A 22591-nucleotide genomic window follows, 5' to 3' on the forward strand; every position below is an offset into this window, starting at 1 on the left:
TCTCTAAAGAACCTACCTGTCATAAATATATTAATACATTACAAACATGTTTCAAATAAATGCAATTAAAAATTGAAGGATAGCTGATATTACATTAGCATCATTCAGTTTATGGATGAAAATTATTGAAAGTCATCCATGCAAATTAAGGAGTTACATGCATTTCAAAGAAGGCCAACAAGAGATGTCCATTACTGGTATGATTATATGGTTGTTAAGGAATCTGGACTAAAAACACCTTTGGGCATTAAGAAAGAAAACATTATTAATTTTGAGAAATTCGGTAAAGTGCCCTGAAAATGAGTTAGCTTCTTATGTCAAGAAAAGCATTAAGGGGTGCAAATCCCATCCAAGCAGTCACCTGAAACTCGGGTGTATACTTAGATTCCACTCTGGGAATGGGCATCTTTTTCAGCTGAATAGAGGGGGAGACAGGAATCAAGAGTAAAATAAGCCTAACAAAAGGAGAATGAGGAGACCAAAAGAACATGGTCACTGCTCAGACTGAGATGAAGTGCAGGGTCCTTCATTAGCCCTCCTAGGTGGTACACTAATATACGAGGGTCATCCGGAAAGTAGTACCCGTTCGTGAAATAAAGACACAAAAGTAAATATTAACAAACATAAAAAATTTTATTTGAAAGAGGATACTTTAAACTACTTCTCAACATAATCTCCAAGCAAATTAAGGCATTTGTCATAACGTGTGACAAGTTTCTGTATTCCTGCTGCATAGTCCTTCGCCGCCAGCTCATTGAGATACGCGAGGGACCCATCTTGCACAAATTTTTGCATAATGCAGATGGTGTTTAACAATTTCATGAACAATTGTTCGAGAAACATTGGGAAAATGCTCACAGATGTCATCAATTGTGACGCGCCGATCGTTCCTCACGAATTCGTCAACTGAGCTCACCAGTTGGTCTGTAATGACAGACGGTCTCTCCGAACGCTCATCGTCGTGTGTGTTCCCCCTCCCCATGTTGAAGTTGCGACACCACCGCCGAACAGACGACTCGTCCATTACATTGTCTCCATACACCTCCTTTAATTGGCGATGAATATCACATGGGCGAACGTTTCTTGCATTGAGGAATTTAATCACTGCCCTCACTTCACAACTGGCGGCGTTCTCAATTTTTTTAAACATTGTAAACAATCACAGAAACAACACAGGCAATGCTAGCGTCACGCAACTTGGCTCAGAGAAAGGCAGACAAGCCACTGAAGCTATCTGACCTCGTCCAGCGGCTACTCGCGTCGTCAGCACTTCATGCGGCACGAACGGGTACTACTTTCCGGATGACCCTCGTAGAATCCCAATCCATGTGCGGCACATTCCCATTTTTGGATACTATCAACACAAATTAGCACTACTTGCATCGATGAAGGAGCATGTGCATTTCTCCTTTCAAGTGAAAATTCATAATTTTCTTCTTCAATTATCTGCTTCTTCTGTCCTGCCTATGTTAGCCTGATCCATAATTCCTTGTTCCATCTGCCTAAGCCTCTCTTGGAAAATATTCATGACTTAACTCATTTCTATTGACTTTAATTGCATAAAAATATAACTTTATTTGTTTAAACTTTGAAGTGTAAATAATTTAATTCCAACATCATATAAAAATGAACCCTTGGTTTATAATCGTTGCATTGTTTGTTCTATGATTTGTTTCTCGTAATACTCTAAGATATTTCTCATTTTCATTGTAAGCATGAATAACTGTGCACTTAGCCTCAGCATTTGTTAGCCAAGCAATAATTACTGGAATGATTGTCAGTCATTCGGCTTCAAGTGAACCTTCCCTAACTTGAGGTGGGACAGTCAACCACCCATCATTCGCCCATCTGACTAGCGTAATACAATCAATTTGCAGTCTTAAAATCTGTGTTTTGAGTGAGCATATTCCTGACATTTGCACATTCCTATTTTAAGATTGTATGTCATACTAGCTATCAAGGGTCCAACCTAGCGAAATAGGAGAAAGATAGTCATGCTTTTATGGTTGAAATGATCCTCTGATTGATTTCAAGGCACTATTTTTCTTTGCAATATTTGTAATAGCAAAAAGCAAATATTGAGCACCATTAAATTTGTGGAATATGTATTGAAACTTGCTCAAAGTTAATTTTTCAATTAACAATTACTTGAAGATAGAAATCCAAAAATATACGTAATTAAAAGCTGCTTCCCTGGAATTCTTTTTCACAAACTCAAGGTGGTATCTAACTAAGTAAATGGAATTTATGCAATTTGTGTTAATAGATTTGAATAATTCTTTTAACAATTTTCATTTGGTCTTATTTCTCCTATACTTGCTGGTGTGGCCAATGGTAGAGAATTTATGACACAAAATTCCACCGCACAGGGTGTTTGTTCCATGGAGTAAAAGTCTCCCATATGTCATGGCTGAACCTTTTCGTATCGTGTGGACTGTAATAAATTAATTCAGTAAAATTAATCAAAATAATTGTTTTCTTTTTGAGCAAAAATAATGGGGAATGTAACCATTTAGAATCTTTAGTGTTTCATTCAGTCTTTTGTGTTAAACTTATGATGTGATGAAATTAAATACAGAGCCCCAGAAGAATTTTCACACTCAGTTTTATTTTTATCAGTGTTTTGAGAGATTACTGGGTAACTTACCATGCAGACTTGATAATTTTTCATTTAGACATTCCTTGTTTTAATTATGTGACATTACTTAGTATTTAATTGTTGGATATAATTTTTTTTCTTTCCTAAAAGGTTGGAGAAGAGAAGGGCCGAATTGAACTTCCTCGAGGTGGCACTGCACAGATATGGGCCCTGCAATGGAATCCATACAAGTGGGTGTCTATCATTTGTGATCCCATACTCCTTTGCTTCTTCCTATTTAAAATGTTGCATTTCATCCATCTCTGCGCTGGTCATTCTTCCCTATGCTCTTTAGTTGCCAAGGAGTCACAGTTCACCTCATGGCTACTTAGCAAACTTGCTATAATTTGCTAACTTCCTATAGTGATGACATGCTGTATGAGAGCTGTTCATTATATATAATGAGAGCATGTTTTAATTTTTTAAATTCAATTTGCAAAAATATCATCTTATGCTCTAATGTTAGCTCAATGTGAACTATAAATGTGGTACTAGTGTCAATGGTTTGACTCCAGTATTGAATCCGCTGCAGTTGTTGCATGTTGAAACATGTTCAGTTAGCCTATGCAACAATGGAGGTAACACGTGATGACCAATGTACTGTATTGAAAATTTGCTTTCCCTTGAACAAATCATCAGTCTAGGCTTATATAATGTTACAAGAGGCTTGTGGGTTTCTCCCCCTTATAGCTGAGCTATAATATGGTGTTAATGTTTAAAGAGGGGTGGCAATGAATTTCAAAGGAAAGTGGACCTTAGGGCTCCAGTTTCCGGTTTTAATGAAGTAAACATCAAACCCTAATGCTGTCATTGTGAGAGAGGATTGCTGAATAATGTTGCAAGAGCACTATCAGAAATATTGAAATTTTCATTGGATGCCACTTGCATGTATTAACAGAGAATGTAGCATATGGGTAACGATTAAATTGTATATAAGACGTGTTTGTGCCTGGTGGGCTCTGTTATGTTGCTATAATCTCAAAAATAGCAATTTGAAGTGTTTTACTTGTCTTTCATTTCGCCATCAGAAGCAAGCGTAGTCAAACTGAGTGTTTCAACTTGTAACGGCTGCCATTGCTGCAATATTAGGGTCAAATCAGTGAAGCTAGTACCACATTCTACGTTAAGCTAACAATGTAATAAAAATGTAAATTTTTGCACAATAAATTATGCAAATAAAAATGTTTATGATTGCTCTATTGAATGACATTCCTACCTTTTTTCATGTTCAAATTTTGATTCCACAAAATGGCTCTTAGTAAAAGTCAGTACATATTTGCTGATCATTCTAGTTTAGTCAACATGTTACATTATTATCGTTATATTTTTATTACAACATGCATGGGAAATCAGTGGGCTTCACATGATTTTGAATGCCTTGGAAATGAATGTGCATTTTCTTTTGTTTGGCTCTGTACCATCATCATCATTAGCATTTCAAGCCAAGAAATGTTTGAATGCCACTCTCTGTTCTTTTCTTTTAAATTGTATCTCTCTTGAATAAGTTGTTTACTGCTCCTTCATGCAATAACCCTTTCTACTTGGCCACAACACCTATTTGGTGCCTTCCCTTTAACTGTGTCCATTATGTCTCTCAAGTGTGTCACCAATCCGTCTTCTTTTTCTTATGGTATTCCAAGTTGTCTTTTCCTCTTCTGCATTTCTTATTTCATGTGTCCAATTTTCAAGTTTGATTGAAACCTTAATTAATGAAGACCTTTTTTTCCAGAATGGATGCATGCGATGTGCTGTGTGTTACAGACTGGAGTAAAACGATGACATTTTACACAATTACTGGAAAAATGGTTAGTCATTTGATGTAATATAAGTATACACCTATTATGTGATCATATTTTCAATCATCCATATAAGCTGAAAAAGTATCGATGCAGAGAATAAAATTCATTCTTTGAACAAATATATTCATAATGCTTAGGAATATAATTATGTCTACAATACCATCTTAAGCCCAAAATTTAGTCTTCGCTAGGCAAAAAACTTTTGGCTGAGATATTTTTTCCTTGTTAACTTTGAACTTCATTTTCAAGAAGATCTAATAAGGTAATTGTCATTAACCAAGATTTTGATTTAATTGGCAGAAAGATAGTGGGTATTCAAAAAGCTATTTACAAATCACCTGTTTTTTATGTGCAGCCATGTAGATGGTTAAAACAAACTAAGTGTTTAAAAATTTGCACTCAGGATAACTATTCTTCCTACCAGACCAAAGCCACTAATAATAGTGGTTAGCATATTGAGTTCCTTATTAGTGTATTGAGTGTTTGTTTCCCATTTTAGTGTTTATTCTGCTTTGAAAATATTGCCTTTCATCTCTCATTTCTTTATGAAATAATGAAATCAAAATTTTACATGGTTATATGTTAGTAAAATGTCATAGATCTGTATAGATAATAGCATTACTTAGTTATTGTATTGCAATTTGATTTTACAGTTAAGTGTTATTAAATGTTATTTTGGCATGACATTGACAGGTTGGGAAGGAGCGAAATTTGGGCTATGACCCTCTCTGTGTGAGCTTCTTTAGCAAAGGGGAATACCTGCTTGTATCAGGGTCAAACAAGTCCTGCACTCTGTACACAAGAGATGGTGTGCGGTTGGCTACAGTGGCTGAACAGCAATCCTGGGTCTGGTCCTGTGCCGCTTCTCCAGACTCGAACTTTGTGGTGAGTGATCAGATGTTTTTACTGTGGATGTAATCAATTTCTTACCCAAAATCCTGTAAAATCTGACTTTTTCGTAGGTTGGTGGCACACTCATCATCATCTCTTGTTATCAATCCAAGGATTGGTTTGTGTGAGGAGCTCTCCATATTATCCTGTCCCTCCCCTCAAGCTCTTCTTTCCCTCAGAACTCTTTCACCCGACATTTTCTCACACACTTCTGTGGCTATTGTACTTTCTCCTTTGCCTTCCTATATAGTCCTTCACCAATTATGTTTCCTTCAATATGAGTCTTCAGTAATCCATTAGGCCTCAGAATATGTCCAATCGATTTGCCTCATTTTATTGTAAGTGTCCTCAACAGGATTCTTTCTCTTCTTCCACTCTTTGTAGTACTTCTTCATTTATTATTCTGTCTATCCATTTTATTTTCAGCAGTCTTCTATAGCACCACATTTTCAACACCTCCAATCTCCTTTTCTCTGCTGCTCCTATCATCCAAGTCTTACATCTGTAGAAAAATGGGCCCAATACATAAGTGTTAATGAATTGCTTACTTACGTTTATGCTAGTAGTATTTGCCATTAGTATTTAGTTATTCTGATAGAATATCTTCTTCACTATTCCGATTCCACTTATTTATACTGTTGCTAGTGATTTTGTTCCCTAAATATTGCAAGCTCCAGCACATCTTTCCCTAGTCTTACTTGGGATTTACTTCAGACCATTGCCTTTAACCTTGTTTATATTGAGGTTGTACTTCTTCATCCCCCTTTCCATATTTACTTGTATCTTTGTAAGGTCTTCTTTATGTAAGGTGAATATCCAGTGGGAAATGTTGTCAAAATTTTCCTTTGGTCTGGAAAGCAATGAGGATGTGAGTCTGTGTGTTCGTTTTATTGCTTTTAATGCAATGTGCATAGCTTAATGTCCCAAGCAATATGAAAACATTTTCTAATTTGTTTTGTAAAACAATTTTACATGCAAGGTCTGTCCAGAATTTATCTAGCCATGCAATATTTGAGAAAAATAGCATACCTAGAACAAAGAAGAGGCCTTAGTCCCCTTTGTAGTACTTCCCATAGGACCTCAGGCACTTATCCCAGTGTCTCTTCCATTTTTCAAAACAGTCTGCAAATTCCTTTTTCGTATTGGTCATCAGCTACCTCATCATTTTCTCCATCTCGGCAACCTCAAGAATTTCATGCTGCAGTTTCTGGGGATTTGCTCCAAGCTGCAAATTATGACACAGGTTTTCTAAAAAAGGTCATAACTGGGGTCAAGGGTATACGGCTGTGACCCTGAAACAAAAGCCTAGTCTCCCCAATAGTCAGTTGATGAGATAAAGGAGAATGCAATGAGGCAGCTGAAGACCATTCCAAAAAAGGACTCAGCTGTTTGTTTAGAAAAGTGGAAGAGATACTGGGGTGTCTGTGTGAGGTACCAAGGGCAGTCCTTTGAGAGGGACTATTACTTAATTGTTCTAGGTAGGCTATTTTTCCCAAAACATTGGATGGCTGGATCCTTTTTGGACTGACTTCGTATGTGTTGAAAAGTTCATGCAATAATGGGCAACCCTGTCTCACGCCCCTGCCAATCATTGCCCATCCTGACTCCCCCTCTGCTACCCATACCTGTGCCATCTGATTCATGTACAAGTTTTGGATAAATCATCTATCCCCCTACTGCTCTCTCATGTTGTACAATATCTTCATTAAATTTGCCTACACTACATGGTCGAATATCTTCTCAAACTCTACATAGGCATTCCGCCTCTATTTTATGTTCTTTCCTACTAATTTTCTCATCATTGCAATAGCAACCCCAATCCTCTTGTTTACAATCAAATTTAAGTTTCTCCAGCATACAGTTTAGGCATACTACATCGCCATTGCTTCACAGCAACAAAAAGACATCCACTCAAACTGCAGTTTTTAGTTTCAAGCGTTCAGTGTGATGACCTCTTGATGCATCATTGTGAAGTGTAAGTGCCAATGAAGCTGCCCATGTGAAAAGAAACCCTGTGTGGACACCTCAAGGCACATTAAAATATTGTGCCTTGCTGATGCCCCTTTCAATATTTATTCTAGTTGGTTAAACCTTAAAATATTATTTACATAACAGTTTAATAAGTACAAAATATTACCAAGGAGGGATTAATATCTTTCATTTTACGAATTCAAATAAAATGTGGTAGATACCGTGACTAACTTTTTTGAATGGAGTAATCCACTATTACAAATTATAATGCAGAAATTTCTAAGTGTAAAAATCATATACCTACACTGGTATTTGAACCCAGACTTAAATGCCTGACCGAGTGCTTTAGCCAGTTAAGCTACCAAGGCATCTTATGACACTCCCAAATTTTAGGTCTTTGAAGGAGCTTCATTTAAGAAGTGCCCCAGGAGCTTTGAAAATGTTTAATTGCCTTTCATTTTCTTTACACCAAATATAAATTATGTGTAACTTTTGTTTAGTGAATTTTGGAGATGATCTTGAATTGTCATTGTAATAAATTGATGTCAGTAAAATCATCATTAAGTGAGGGATACCTGCACTCCTATTTTGTAGAATGAGGAAACATCTTTTGACTTTTTCTAAAATTAATTTCAAAATATTTATGAATCGCAATCTTTTTAAGGCTTTGTGGTCTGTTTATCCCCCTAGGGAAAGAATTCAACCTCTGGTCATGGGTTGAAATCACAGATGAAATGTTTGGGCTAGCTCACTCTAAATTGCAAGTGCTGCAAATTTACTAGCCCTTTGTGGGAAAACAAATGCATAGTGACACAGGGAAATGAATCATGAGATGTTAATGTGTGAGTTTCCCAGGCTCTATCAGGTTTGGTTTGGGGTGACCTCTACCCTAGCCTATCGAATCGAACCTAGGATTCACTGACGTTGATGGAGATGCCATATTTAAGCCAATAAATTAATGCAGTACCCAGTCTTTATTGGCCAATAAATTAAAAACCAGTAGTAAATCACATTTTTGCTTTAACTCTATGCTCAGTCTGAATGTTTGAATTGTAGGTTAATTTCTCTATCTTTTATAGGCTGTTGGATGTCAAGATGGAACCCTTGCCTACTATCATGTTATCTTTACAACAGTGCATGGCCTATACAGGGAAAGATATGCCTACAGGTATGTATTTCCATATATTATGGCCTCAGATTTAAAATTTCATATCCTAAAATCATAATCTGTATGCCATCCCATCAGATTATTAATATATTCCATGCATTAAGCATTTCTCTCTAATGATGTTACTTTGGTAATTATGCAGTTTTTTGCTTGGTTTAATATGTTTCCCTCCTATCTATCTTTATTGAAATTAGCAATGACCTTATTTTGTCTTGAACACGGCACAACAATTTCTCAATTGGTTCTAGTCATGGCTCAAATTATAAACAATGGGTGTAATAAATGTTACATATCATCACTCCATTGAAGAGAGGAAGAGTAACCAATATATTTAAGATCATCTAACTACCAATGCAAAATAAACATCTACCACGTACAGTATACATATATGGGTACAATGTCGTAAATATGCTAGAAGAATCAAGTACAGTTAGACCTTGTTATTTCAATCTTTCAAAATTCTTTTCTTGAAAGGTCATAATTCACAGCTAAGAACAGTTCCCAACAATAAGTACATGGCGGCATTTGCATGCTTTTTATACAGTTAACTCGAAGTAAATGGACATTGAAATTCAAAGCCATAATCTGTCCCCATGATTAAAATATTATTCATTTTGGAATCTTTCGCAGAGTCATAGGGCAAGGGTATGTGGGTGAAATTACCAAGAATTTGTGCGTTTGCTCTTTATATGTTGCTAAAGAAAAGTTTATGGCCTCTTAAATCTTAAACTTCTTTTTTCATAGTCAATCGATTGCACATAATAGCAAATTAAAATGATAGGAGCAAAAGTAGCATTATGAACTTATTTTATTTTTTAGTTAATGACTTTATTGTGGGCAAGATTGAGTCTTCATAGCCTATTCTTCCTCCTAACCCATTAAAATTACAATGAAGACAATTGCAAACATCCAAGCCTAGGTGGAGGAAAACCCACCTAGGCGGGAATCGAATCCTCAACTGTTGGCAGGTGAGGATGCTGCCCTACCATCACCGGGGCCGGTCAAGACCTATTACATAGCTTTTTTTATAGTTCTGATGTGTAATTTTTACTATCATCTCACTGAATGCATGCATCTCTCAAGGAGAGTGAAGGAGAGATGGCCAAATCTTTGTTGCTCGTACTGCTCTTGGTGCAAGCATTCCATTCCACCCCCACCTTGTTTGCTTATTTATTGGATTAGGCAGGCAAAATATGAGTCAAGGTTACAATGCTGTCAACACTTGGCCATCAGTGGAAGGTGGGTGAATGGGTGTTAAAGTCAAAATTGGTAGCCTCCAGTGGAAGGGCTGGGAGGGGTTAGAGATCACAGCCGTTCACGGAGGAAGAGTAACAATGAAACCTGCAAATGATGTCCAGCTCCCTTACTCATCTTGAGGCCCTCATTGTCTTGAGCCCACTTGTCTCAACGATAATGAAAGACAATTTTGCTTCTCATCAAAGAACAGAACTTGGTCAGCTTTGATGGAAATGAGAGTAGAATTTGAAAAAGAGTACTATGAGATGGAGTCCAGATAATGTGGACAGATAAAAAGCCTCTGTTTCTGTATCTGCTCTGAAAATATTAATTCTGCTTGTGAATTATGTCATAGGATTTAAGTTCACTGTTAACCAACGCTCACATATGGACTTCCTCACTGTACTTTCCCAGTTGTTGTCCAAATACTAATGGTTTCAGCCGTGGTATATCTGCTGTAGCCCTAGTCTATTACTTAAACCACTTGGTCATTCTGCTTCTACCATCATAAAAGTTAATGGATGAGATTATATATTCAACAATCAGTGGAGAATTCTATGTACATGTCATTCCTCATGTAATATGTATTCTTGTTTGTTTTCTTAGGGAAAATATGACCGATGTAATTATTCAACACCTACTAACAGATCAGAGGGTTCGCATCAAGTGCCGTGATTTAGTGAAAAAAATTGCCATCTATAAGCATCGTCTGGCTGTAAGTATGAACACTTTTCTGGATAAAATGCTTTATAAAGTTTAACTTGTTATATTTTTTAAATTCTAGTGAAACTGCATAGCCTCCATTATGATTGAAATAAATTACTAAGCCTATGTAAATAAGTAAAACCACATTAAGATATCTTATCTTGCTATGTTGGTTTCGTTGAGTCATGTCCTATTACCGTGAATCAGTAGAATTCAGATTGGAAAAACAAAAGATATATTATTTTTGGTGTAGTATTTTAATTCAAATCATCCTAAGCTCCATGTAGTAATTTCTAATATGTACTTTTAACAGCATTAATTTCCTCTTTTGATTTAGGTCCAGCTGCCTGAAAGAGTAATTATTTATGAAATGTGTTATTCAGGAAATTCCTCAGGGATGCATTATAAAGTAAAAGATAAAATCAACAAGAAACTTGAGTGCAACTTATTGGTAGTGTGTGCTAATCATCTAGTTCTTTGCCAGGTAATGATGTTTGTTTATTTTATATGAACTATTTATTCTGAAACAAGTACATGAAGGACGGAAGTAGGTAAACTATTAACTTCGTGCCACTTTTGATTAAAGATGCTCTAAAGCCATTATATATGCAAAGAAGATACTAAAACACTTGTATTTTGGTGTTCATCTTTGGGTGGGAGAGCATTGTCTCCCTGGAGATGTCCACGTGGTCACACCTCTCTCAATGGGATTGCAGGGGACTAAATTGCTAGAGTTTATGTACAAAATTTTTAAATATATTTTCATTTTGTGGTGTTTTGATGTCATTTCGACTTTCATCTTTTGTGGGACTTGGATTATTTGCTAAATAAATCAATATTATGTCACAGGAAAAGAAATTGCAGTGCCTCAATTTCCAAGGGATGAGTGAGAGAGAATGGGAGATGGAATCTTTGATACGGTACATCAAGATGGTTGGTGGCCCACCCAATAAAGAGGGCCTCTTGGTTGGCCTTAAAAATGGACAAGTAAATGCATCTTCCTTTCCCTTAATCTGTTGCTCATTTAATGTACCTCATTACAAATGTAGTCTTTATGCTTGAATGTATGCTGCATTAAACTAACTTTTAATCTTTCAGGTACTGAAGATATTTCTCAATAATCCATTCCCTGTATACATGTTAAAAGTTACAGCTGGCATTCGATGCTTAGATCTAAGTGCTTCTCGGCAGAAATTAGCTGTGGTTGATGAGTGCAATGATTGCCTAGTATACCATACAGAATCCAAAGAGCTCTTGTTTAAGGTAAAATTCTTACTATTTGAATTGAAAATAGTACCAGTGAAATGTTAAGATTTTTTGTGTTCCTGCCCAAATTCAAGGGGAAAAAACGTGAAAAGATCAGTAATGGAGCCTACTTTGCCAAAATAATGCATTTCAATTGTTTCTCACAAGCACTCCATAATGAAAGAAAGAGAGAATGTTAGGTGTACCTAGGGAAATCAGACAAATAAAAATAGGTTTTTGTTACTTAATTCAAAAAATCACTCTCTTCAGATACAGAACTAAATAACTTATTGGAAACTCAAATATTGTCATTTACTTTTGCATGTGACAAGACTTTAATTTTTATCATTGATGACTTTCCATCATTTAATTGTGACTCCCACAGCATGGGTACCAGATCAAAACTTAGATGAATGCCTGGCAAACTGAAATGGGGTGACATGAACCAAATGCCTTTAATTGTCACTGAGGTGACAAATGGCATTCTGCATTCAAAAGCATGTCGCTTTTAAGTTACTATAAGATGTTTTTCCTTTTGTTATTGCTAATGTTCACTTAATGAATATTTGTAGGAACCCAATGCTAATAGTGTAGCTTGGAACTCCAACTGTGAAGACATGCTTTGCTTCTCTGGAAACAACCTCTTGAGTATTAAAGCGTGCGATTTCCCTGTACATCAACAAAAGCTCCAGGTAAGTAACTCTAACCTTACAATTTTGGATTAAAACCAGTGAACTGGAAATAGGCAATATCACCCTTCCTCGGTTGTACCAGAGCTTATTGTGTGGATTATATTGGAAGGAATTTGGTCTGTTCATGATATTAACTTGATTACTTTCTAATCCATTTTGTCTGTCACAGTTCTGTATGTTCCTTATGCAAGTTGTTACTTGTTTGTTCTCTTGATGAGTCAAAGGGTGAAACTAAAGTTATCGGGCTGTTCCCATGTTAATCCATTTGGCTGGATGACAGTTTCCCTGCTGTTGCAGTCAGCATCCAGAGATGCTGACTGGAAGTCAGCAAAACCATTGTCCAGTCAAATGGATTCATGTGGTAGCAAATCCTAATCGTTGGTGTCATGGATAAATTTCTGCAAAAGTATTTGTTTCCAAGGTTAAGTTATTTTAGCAGATCTGCACAAGGACTTCACTGTTTCTTCTTTACTTAATGGGAGCTTCCTTCTCCATGACAACTATCATTCAAGTATGACACTAATGAACAAAAACTATTAATAAAAGTTATGATTTTAGTAAAACTTTGATGTAACTAACAAATGATAAAAGGAATTTCTGGTCCTTATATTTGATTAGACTTCATAATCAGGGAGTGATGCTGGTAAAATTTTGTTTGGTTTTTCATAATATTATTCCTATGAAGAGTAACTAAGAATGTTAACCATTTTCCAGTTGTTAATTTCATGTTAGTTGCAGTGTCAGAAAACATTTTTGATGTTTCATGCTCTCCATAATTGTCATATAGTAATTTTGATCTATACTTATCTTGCCAAATTACAGCATTATTGCTTGCTCTCTCTGTCTCTCATTGCCATTGAGCTACTCTAATTAGAGGTGATTCCCCCAAAGTAGGAGAAATTTTAACCTCATAAAAGTAATTTTGTTGGGTGAAAACAAGTTCCAGTTAACTTTTCAACATAATCGCTTAACTGGTTTTGTGTCTACATATATCTACTGTGGTTGTGTTGTGTGAGTTGTTTAATTAGAATTGTAGATTCTTTGAAGTCACTGAAGGCTCACCAGAGATGTAATCATACATGATTATAATTATGTGTAAGTTATCAATAATTTTTCCTCAGTCATGTGATTCAAATGTGGTAGCTTTCTGTCTAGATTTTCTCTTTAAAATATTTAATTGCCTCTAAAGATATAGTTTCCTAAGAGTGTTTATCTGATAGCTTTTCTTTGCTCACCTGTCCTTATTTTTTTGAGGGGTTTGTGGTGGGACTCTGTGGATCCAAAATATTTTGCTTGAACATTTCCAAAATGACCACAATTGAAGTTCCATTGTCAGCACCAATGTACCAGTACTTGGAAAAGAAAATGTTCAGGTCAGTTCATTATATTTATTCATTGCAGGTTTAAGTTGCTTCTGGTTTGAAATGAATACAATTTTCTTGGGTTTGGTATTGTTACACGTATGACTTATTTAGTAGACTGTGAAACTCTTGTTCTAGTAGTCCTTCTATCGTGGGATAATTATCACATTTTGGGTCATAAAAATATCTACTGTCAATAATGCTAAAACACTATTTATAAGGAGTACCTTGATTTAAAGTTCCGAGTCTCATTCCCAGAAAATCTTGAGGGATTTCACGTCATAGTCTGCATGCTTATTAAAACAGCTCAATGCCTACTTGTAGCACTATCCCCTAAACAAATTGATACATGCTCCACTTTCTATTCATTCTGTTAACTGGCATGTATTATTTTCCAGTGATGTGGTATTTGCAATACATTAAATCCTAATAAATCTTATCTATTTCATATCCATTATTAAAAAAATTACTACTCTTTCTTTTTAGTAATGGATATTAAATACTTCCACGAAGTGAAGCCTGAAACAATAGAATATATTATCTATTTCAGGCCAGAAATAGTCCATACTAACTGAGTATTTGATTCATGTAAACTCTGAGAGAGTTTTTCACCATTCTAATGCATATTTAATCACCAATGACTTAAGATAACTTTACATGGTGAACAGAAAGCCTCAAGTATAAAAAAAAACATTCAAATAAATTGCAGATTGTCTTCAGAAATTAGTTCAGTTTTCTTAAGAAACTTAAATTCACTTCAGATTTCAGGTTTTAATCTAATAAATTTGAGTTTAAATTCAGAAAATTATGCTGGTATTCTTTTGTAAATTTTAGTAATGTTGATGTGATGATTGGTCAACTTCTGTCTCGGGCATGCTCAAATTATACTATTGGCTGGGACTCAAGATTCCAACTGCATGCAAATATCTTCACCTTGTCTACAAAGTTATGTTTTCTTTTACTGACAGTTTTTTGATGCAAATGTTTGCTGTTTAACTGCTAAAATAACTCAAAGTAATTATGTAAATGCTTTGGAAGTTACAAAAGCACATGGTAGGAATCTTTCATAAACAAATGTGACAAGACTTTGCAAAGTGCAGCATTTTGATGAATTAGTGAATTATCTGCTTCGTGTGGCGCTGGTAATTCATAATTTACAATACTTTTGGAAAAATGGTGAATTTTTTAAAGTCAGTTGTTATTTATGTTCAGGGAAACTTGTTAGGAAAACATGCTTTTCAGCTAATTACTACCTTGCAGTCATAATGTAACCCAATATGAAACCACCCACATTACATGGTTGTACTCCGACGGGATTAAGCCGGCGTCCAGAATAGTGAGGGTTTACTCTATTTTAAATGTAAATTAAGTCATTTATATCAGTACACATTTCATTACACTTTTGTATATTTTTCCATTTCCATTTTCCCATTATTGTTTTTATCAAAAAGAATTTTTGCACCTAACTACTTGAGATAATGGCAATCAGATAGTTCTGATTCCATGCTTTGGCATGTGGGCCATTCAGAAATTGTAATATTTGGCAGAAATAGGTAATTATTGTATCATGTTGGATAAGCAATAAGAATTGGGTTCAATCACTTTTCTGATATATGCATATGTATAAAATTCTAGTAAACTTATTTTGGTGTCATCTTTTATTTAGGGATGCATACAAAGTTGCTTGCTTAGGTGTGACTGATGGTGATTGGTTCTCCCTTGCTCATGCTGCCATGGAAGGACTCGATTTTGATGTTGCCAGGCATGCATTCATGAGAATCAAGAACCTCAAATATTTGGAGTTGTTACAGTATTTTGAGGTAAGTTTATGCGATGAATTATTATGGAAAAATGCATCATGCAATAATATTTGTTCCTATCTAAATTTGTTTTAAAGTTGCTTTCATGAAAATAAATTTTATTGTAATCTCAACAGAAATGTGTGCATGTTTTGACCAATATCCTGAGAATTGTTGGTCGTGATACATGTGATTATGATTTCATTGACAATAATAGGAAAAAATATTCACTTGAGCGATTAAAGTTTGTAACCTTATACATTTTTATTAAACTGGAGTATCAAATGTTGGCCAAGGTTGGCACATGGGAAATTTGGGAAGAGGATCCCAAGTACCTTTGAACTGATGATGAAATGACCTTATAAAGAAAGTAAGTAATGAGGGTGTGAGGGGGCTTTCCTTTCTGAATATTTTTCACTCTTCCAGAGATGGTCGTATAAGCTGAGCCATTGGTCAGTACAAAGAGTAAAATGTGCATTTGGCCTTACCGTACAAAACATTTCATACCGCTTTGTGGTACACTTGTTTTAGAAGATTATTGGTGGAAAATTTGTTTTAATTTTTCAATTATTTGGAAATCAGTACATGATAAAATGCACTTTCAAAATAGTAAAATTAGAAATGAAGAGTTTGCAAGGTGAGATGAATTAAGTGTCAGTTGATTGTAATGCATTTGTTTGTGTTATGCGGCTTGAGGAGTGGAAATGTTATTTCCTGGGTCAGTCATGAAAAATAGGATTTTTGTCTAATTTAATCTCTGCTATTTATTTGTTTTCTTTTAGAGAACACATGTTGCTTATTTTTAATGATGTTCACATATGACATTTTCATTTCATATTCATGTCATTGCAATGGCATTGCTCTGGATGTTTTTTTTCAGTTAATATGTTGAGTCTATTTTTTCATAAATGACTTGTTGGTTACAGTAGTCCCATTTACATATGGATATATGTGGATTGTTTTATAGCTTCTAAGAGAAAAGTTAGAAAAACAAATTATTTTGGGTCGACTTTTTTAATTTTGCAACATACTCTCTTTTTAGCGGATATTTTTCCATTTTTTAAGTAAACATAAGTTTTTCCATCAATCACCTATAAAAATGAAAATATGTGATGGATATAGCTGAACCTTTAGCAGCAGCCTAGTGAGAGCGAGGCTTGCTAAAAGCAAACCTTTTTTTGATATTACAAGCCTCATCTCTTATTGTATCTATGGAATTATTGAACGGCACATGTGCTATTATATCTGGCATGCATGAAAGATGGATACAAATGGTGGTGGGGCATAGCCAGACGACCGCAAGCTTTGAAGTGTGGGTTAACATGTGTGAAAAGGAGAAAAAGGAAATGCTTTGAAGGAATCATTTGGAGGGTTTTGGGGAAAATTCGAGGGCATACCCCTCCATGGCTCTTTCTACAGCATACCTGACTTGAGTAATCAATGAACCCTAAACATCAGCACTCTCATTGACTGATGACCCTGTGCGATTATGCTGGGGTATTGCACTGAATCTTGATACAGTGAAGTGAAACAAGTGAAAGCCCTTTTAATTCAGAGTAATATGATATTTAGGAAAGCTAAGCTGTGCATTCTTAATGGATTAGTGAATCCCCATTACCTATACACAGCGTTATCTATATGTTCGTTAGTCCCATTTCAGTCCCCAAACTAGTTTTCCACCCAGATACCTTCTTTATTACCTCATGGCCCTCGCTGAAATTACCCGCAGCAGATACTTATCCCATCAAAGGTCATAAATACGGCTGGCTATCTGGCAATCATTATCCATCATGTAATGGTTGAGCTGGAAATACTCCTCCTCTTGCACAAGTCAGAATCACAGCAAAACCAAGGTTATGTCACCCCAAAACCTTGATCTAACTTAGCTGTACACACATATCCTACTATGAACTCATCACAATCACCCTTCCGTGCAGAGTGACGGTTGGTGTCCTAATGCGCTAGAAACCTACTTTCTTGGTAGCTCATGGTGCTTGTATGATATGTGTCTTAATATTTGGTTCCCTAACCAAACTTGAAATTAGTAACTCCAGCAATATTTTTGTTTGATAAGCCTCTGTGTTCTTGTCAGTTAGTGCAAATTTGGATCAACTTTGTTAGGAGTAGCAGTAGTTTACTGCACAGATGATTTTAACTTCCTGCCATTTTCGGCAACAAAACACCACATTTACAAGGTACATCATGTGATTGAATGCCTTTATGTCATTTTTATTTATTTTGGTCTCCATGATGCACACTTGTGATAAGTTCTAATTGAATTAAAATTTGATGCATTCTTTGTTCATTTTGAAGGAGCAACAAAGGAAAGGAAACATTGATGGAACCATGTTTTTGGCTGACATTCTGGCTTACCGTGGTGAATTCAAGGAGGCTGCCAAGCTGTACATGAAGAGCAATCAAGGAGAGCATGCCCTCAATATGTATACAGACTTAAGAATGTTTGATGCTGCACAGGTAAGTGTAGCTTCATATCTGAACACCTAGTCGTAAACTAAAAGTCTAAAAGCAGTGATGTTCTAAATTTCATTGAGGCATGGTTAATGTCATCTTTGATACCCGTAACTTAAAATATACAGACCACTTGTAGGTTTATAGATTTTCAGTTGTCTTTAATAAATTCTGATTATTGTAAAAAATATTAGTGAAGAAGTATCAAGTATGTGAATGTTTAAAAACTATTTTAGAAAATTTCAGTTTATGCCATAAAATATAACATTTAATTACCAATATTATGGGGGTATTCTTGAGTAGAGAACATTCCATTCCACAAAACAGCACCACCATGCCTTGGGTTATGACTCCTATTTTTTTCCCTGTGGTAGACTTTCTGAAACGTAGGCTATTTGAATGAAAGCAAATAACTTCAATTAAAGTTTTTTTTTGTTTGAATTTTGTTTCATTTGTAGGCTATCATTCCAGGTGGGTTGTGAATGGACTCAGACTGAGCATGCCTACTTTTCGTAGACTTATCTAATAAGGCACAAGCTGACACCAGGCACTAGAATACGCTTCTTCAATACCACAACATACAATCTATCTCCCTTCATTATGTCTTTCATGGTTATCCTTTTCCTCCCCTACCAAACAGTTTCCCCTCTATCTTAGTGTCCAGCATTCTATTGCCAATCAAAATGATCAACATCTTCCTTAACTGCCTGATTTGGTTTTCTCCGTACAACCTCTCCCATCCCACCATACCATGCTTTTCTTCAGTTATGTTCCTTTCAGTCCATCTCCAATATATTTCAATTATCTTTATCAACAACCCTGAGTCATACAAAACCATACTATATACCCGAGTTATTACTAGTCTTTTCTTAACATTCTTACTCAAAATCCCTGTCGTCAGTTCCTTCCTCCTTGTGAATGCTTCTTTGCCTAATGTAATTCTTCTTCTTATTCCCTACTGCTTTGACCATGTTATTCCAAAATATTTCTGGGATAGGTAAACTCTTCCGCCTGCTCTAGTTTTTCCCTCCTGCTATAAAATTTAACTTAGCCTTCCTCTTTCTTGAAAACTGCACAGCCTCTGTTTTGTTTACATTTATTCTCATCCCATACCTATCACATTGAATTTCCAATTCAATCAGCAATGCTTGTAACCCCTTGGCTGACTGAAAAAATAAAGCTTGATCATATGCAAACCTAACTAATTTTATAAATTTCCCACTAACTTTCATTCCTATCTCCAGTTCTTCCCATTCATCTTTAATCATTTCCACCTTATATAAGTTGAACAGCACCAGTGATAATGGACAACCCCTGCCTTACACCTCTTCCTAACACTGCCCATCCAGACTGTCCATTGCCCACTTGCACATGAGCACTCTGTGACATATACAGGTTGCTGATAAGTCTCACACTCCTCCAATCTATTTCTATTTCATGCCATACATTCATTAATTCCACCTAATACACTCTATCAAATGCCTTCTTGAAATCTACAAAACAAAGAGATACACCCTGATTTCATTCTTTATTCATCTCTATTAGTGACATCATTACTGGTAAGGCATCAAACATACCTCTCCCCTTCCTGAACCCAAACTGATTATTCCATAAGTAATCATTTGCCCTACTCTATATCATCTTACTGATTATTATTAATCTTATGATCAGGAAAGATCAAGCTATTTAGTTATCAGTTTTTCTTAACACCTGTAACTTATTTACCTACTCAAGCAAATAATTTTTGGGTTCTGGCAGAGACAGGCCCATAATAGCCAATGTTAGAAGGATTATGCCCCTCCACCTACACTAAGGAGGAATCATACAAATTGTAGCTCTGGAAGCCTGTTTATTGTAATTATCCCCATCAATAAAATTTTCCTAAAAGATGCTCTGTTGAAATTTTCATAATTTCTGGAACAAGTGACCTTGAGACAAGATCAAGCTAAGGACTATTTTAGTGCCTTCTCAACTTCCTTTCATCCTTCCTTCATGCTCATTATACAGTTTGAAAATATGCATTTCTTTCACTTTCTTCAGGAATTCCTTGGGACAGAAGATGTAATGGATCGGAAGACCCTTATTCGAAAAAAAGCTGACTGGGCGTGTAACATCAACGAGCCAAGGGCAGCAGCAGAAATGTATCTATCAGCTGGAGATGTGATGCGTGCCATTGAGGTCATTGCCCAAAATGGATGGGTGGAAATGTGAGTGAACCCCAACAGTATACACTCATACATACACCTTGAATATCTGCATGTGACTGGGAGAGGTTTGGCTAATGGCAAATGGCATGGACTAATCAGTAACCTTGATTTGGATTGGGACACCTGAGTCGTTGAGTTTCTTTGTTTATTGATATTTCAGAATAAGCAAGCATTTAAGCTATTAATTTTTGTTGCAAGCTCAAAAATTCTTCATACATTACTTCTTTGAGGTAGATATAATGCATTATGTTTATGTACTGTATAATGCATGATTTTATTTAAAATTTTAGGAGTTAACAAATAGACATCTGCAACCATATTAAAACAGGCTGCAACTTTGATACAGTTCAATATAATATCTAGGTGTTTAAGCAGCCCTTCTTTTATTTGTATTGGACCCTTTGACTACATCCCATGTACAAGGCCTGTCCAGAAAGGATCCAGAGATGCAATATTTTGAGAAAAATAGCCTACCCAGAACAATGAGGAGGCCTTAGTCCCCATTGAAGTACTCCTCTTGGGACCTCACACACTTATCTCAGTGTCTCGACCACTTCTAAAAACAATCAGCAAAATCATTTATTGGAATGGTTGTCAGCTGCCTACTCACATTCTCTTTTATCTTTTCAACTTCAAGAATTTCACGCTGCAGTTGTAGGGAGCTTGCTCCAAGCTGCGAATTATGGCACAGGTTTTATAAAAAAACTCATAACTGGAGATGAATCTGAAACAAAAGCCTATTCTTCCCGACAGTCAGTTGACGCTACCCATTGCTCCTTTTGAAAAACTTTAGATAGTGTTGCTCATGGGTCACATAAGTAAGTGACGATGAATTGAAGAGAGAATTCAGTGAGGCATGGAAATATTTCAATGGCAACCTAATGTTGAGGGAAATATGTACATTAGCTGTGGGAAGTTAATATTAAAAAATGTGGTTGTCAGCAATGAAGTAAATTTGATCTGTGACTTAAAGTTATAGCTAGGGTAAAGCATTTGAATGTCACCATTTTTTATTTGAATAGCTCCAGAAGGCTGAAGGGGTTAAACCCAACTACTTTTTATTTTTCAATGCATGAAATTTGCATAATTTTCACTCAAGTTGAATGCGGTTTCGTGAATTTTCACATATCTCAATAAAGATTGAATATAGTAATCAGTATCATAGATGTTGTTTTGCTTCCCATAAAACTTCATTTTTATTTTTGAGGCTGACATTCTGGCCCTTATATGGAAATAATACAAAACCCATAATGTGATATCCATCTTTTTGCTTTAAAGCCATTTATCCAAAAATGAAAATTTTAACTGTTTGATGCTTCATAGAGTCTCATCCACCCATTCCCTCCCCCTAGCAACTATCTTCTCCATTTGCCAGGCTCTCAAGTTTCTCCCTTTCTCACATTAGGAAATGCTGTGCACATTGGTACAATTGATCATGTTTGGACTTGCATCTCCTAAGTAGTAGCAGTAATAGGCACACAATTGGGAGTTTTTTCTTTTTGCTTATTTGGCTGTTTCTCGTTGACATGCTGTCAGTATGGTATGCGAGGGATTGATACCTTAACAGCTAATGACTGCCTTGCAAGAGTTTTCTGAGAAGGAGGTGGGTTCTGATCTTGATTTTGATGATAATAGTTATTCCATGGGCAATGGGGGTTAGTTTCTCTTGGAATGACAATGTATTTTGGCCTAAGAATTTGACATGGAACTTAGGTGTGGAGGGTGGTTTTGTACAACTTGAGAACATAGCATTGAAACAAGATGATAATCGTAGATTGGAGGCTTTTGAGATATGTGGGTATGGAGAAGAATGGTAAAGGTGAGATTGACAGAAAGGGAAACGAATGAGGAAGTGCTAGACTTTGTAGGGAAGGAGAAGAGGGGATTTTTGGGAGAAATCCAAAGGAAGGAGGAAAGATCAGTGCAGAGTATTCTGATTGGCAATGGGATGTTGAAGACTATAAGACAGGGAAGAACATTGGGCACCCAGGGAAGGGGTAGAAGTAGTGTAGACATGTTTTACAGAATGAAGGAAGGAAGGAGGTATAAGGATTTGAAGAAGTGCTGGATGTCAGGTTGTATCTATTTTGGTGAGGCAAATAGATGTACAGTGGAACCTAATAATATTGGCATAATTCATTCGGCAATCTTTCTCATTAAGTGAAACACTCTTTTAGTGAAACAACTTTTGGCATACAAGTTAATATAAAATATGTTGATGCATTGCATACAAAAAAAATAAATGATGTACTAGATATATTTTTTAAAATGGAATATATACAATGTTTTGGATCGAGGATTATGTTCACCTTTTTTTCTATCGCGGAATGAAATAATCGGGAATGCGAACTCAATTTGTGAAAGAATCAAAATAAATTGGAAATTATTTATGATATGTACCTAACTCTTT

At 35.8% G+C, this 22591-nt stretch overlaps 1 protein-coding gene across 3 annotated transcripts in view; it reads left to right on the plus strand.

Annotated features, from left to right (window-relative positions):
* Positions 1-22591, plus strand: part of Oseg1 (intraflagellar transport protein Oseg1) — a 38841-nt gene that overhangs the window by 2628 nt on the left and 13622 nt on the right. For all 3 annotated transcript variants that reach the window (XM_071587775.1, XM_071587776.1, XM_071587774.1), the window contains exons 5-17: positions 2750-2829; positions 4368-4443; positions 5131-5322; positions 8379-8467; positions 10310-10418; positions 10746-10892; positions 11258-11395; positions 11507-11671; positions 12226-12345; positions 13600-13718; positions 15373-15526; positions 17819-17980; positions 20015-20181. In XM_071587775.1, the coding sequence (XP_071443876.1) occupies positions 2750-2829; positions 4368-4443; positions 5131-5322; positions 8379-8467; positions 10310-10418; positions 10746-10892; positions 11258-11395; positions 11507-11671; positions 12226-12345; positions 13600-13718; positions 15373-15526; positions 17819-17980; positions 20015-20181 (1718 nt within the window). The remainder of the gene's footprint in view (positions 1-2749; positions 2830-4367; positions 4444-5130; positions 5323-8378; positions 8468-10309; positions 10419-10745; positions 10893-11257; positions 11396-11506; positions 11672-12225; positions 12346-13599; positions 13719-15372; positions 15527-17818; positions 17981-20014; positions 20182-22591) is intronic.

This window comes from Hetaerina americana, unplaced genomic scaffold (genome assembly GCF_022747635.1).
Source record: "Hetaerina americana unplaced genomic scaffold, ioHetAmer1.1.p SCAF_3, whole genome shotgun sequence".
NCBI lineage: Eukaryota > Metazoa > Arthropoda > Insecta > Odonata > Calopterygidae > Hetaerina > Hetaerina americana.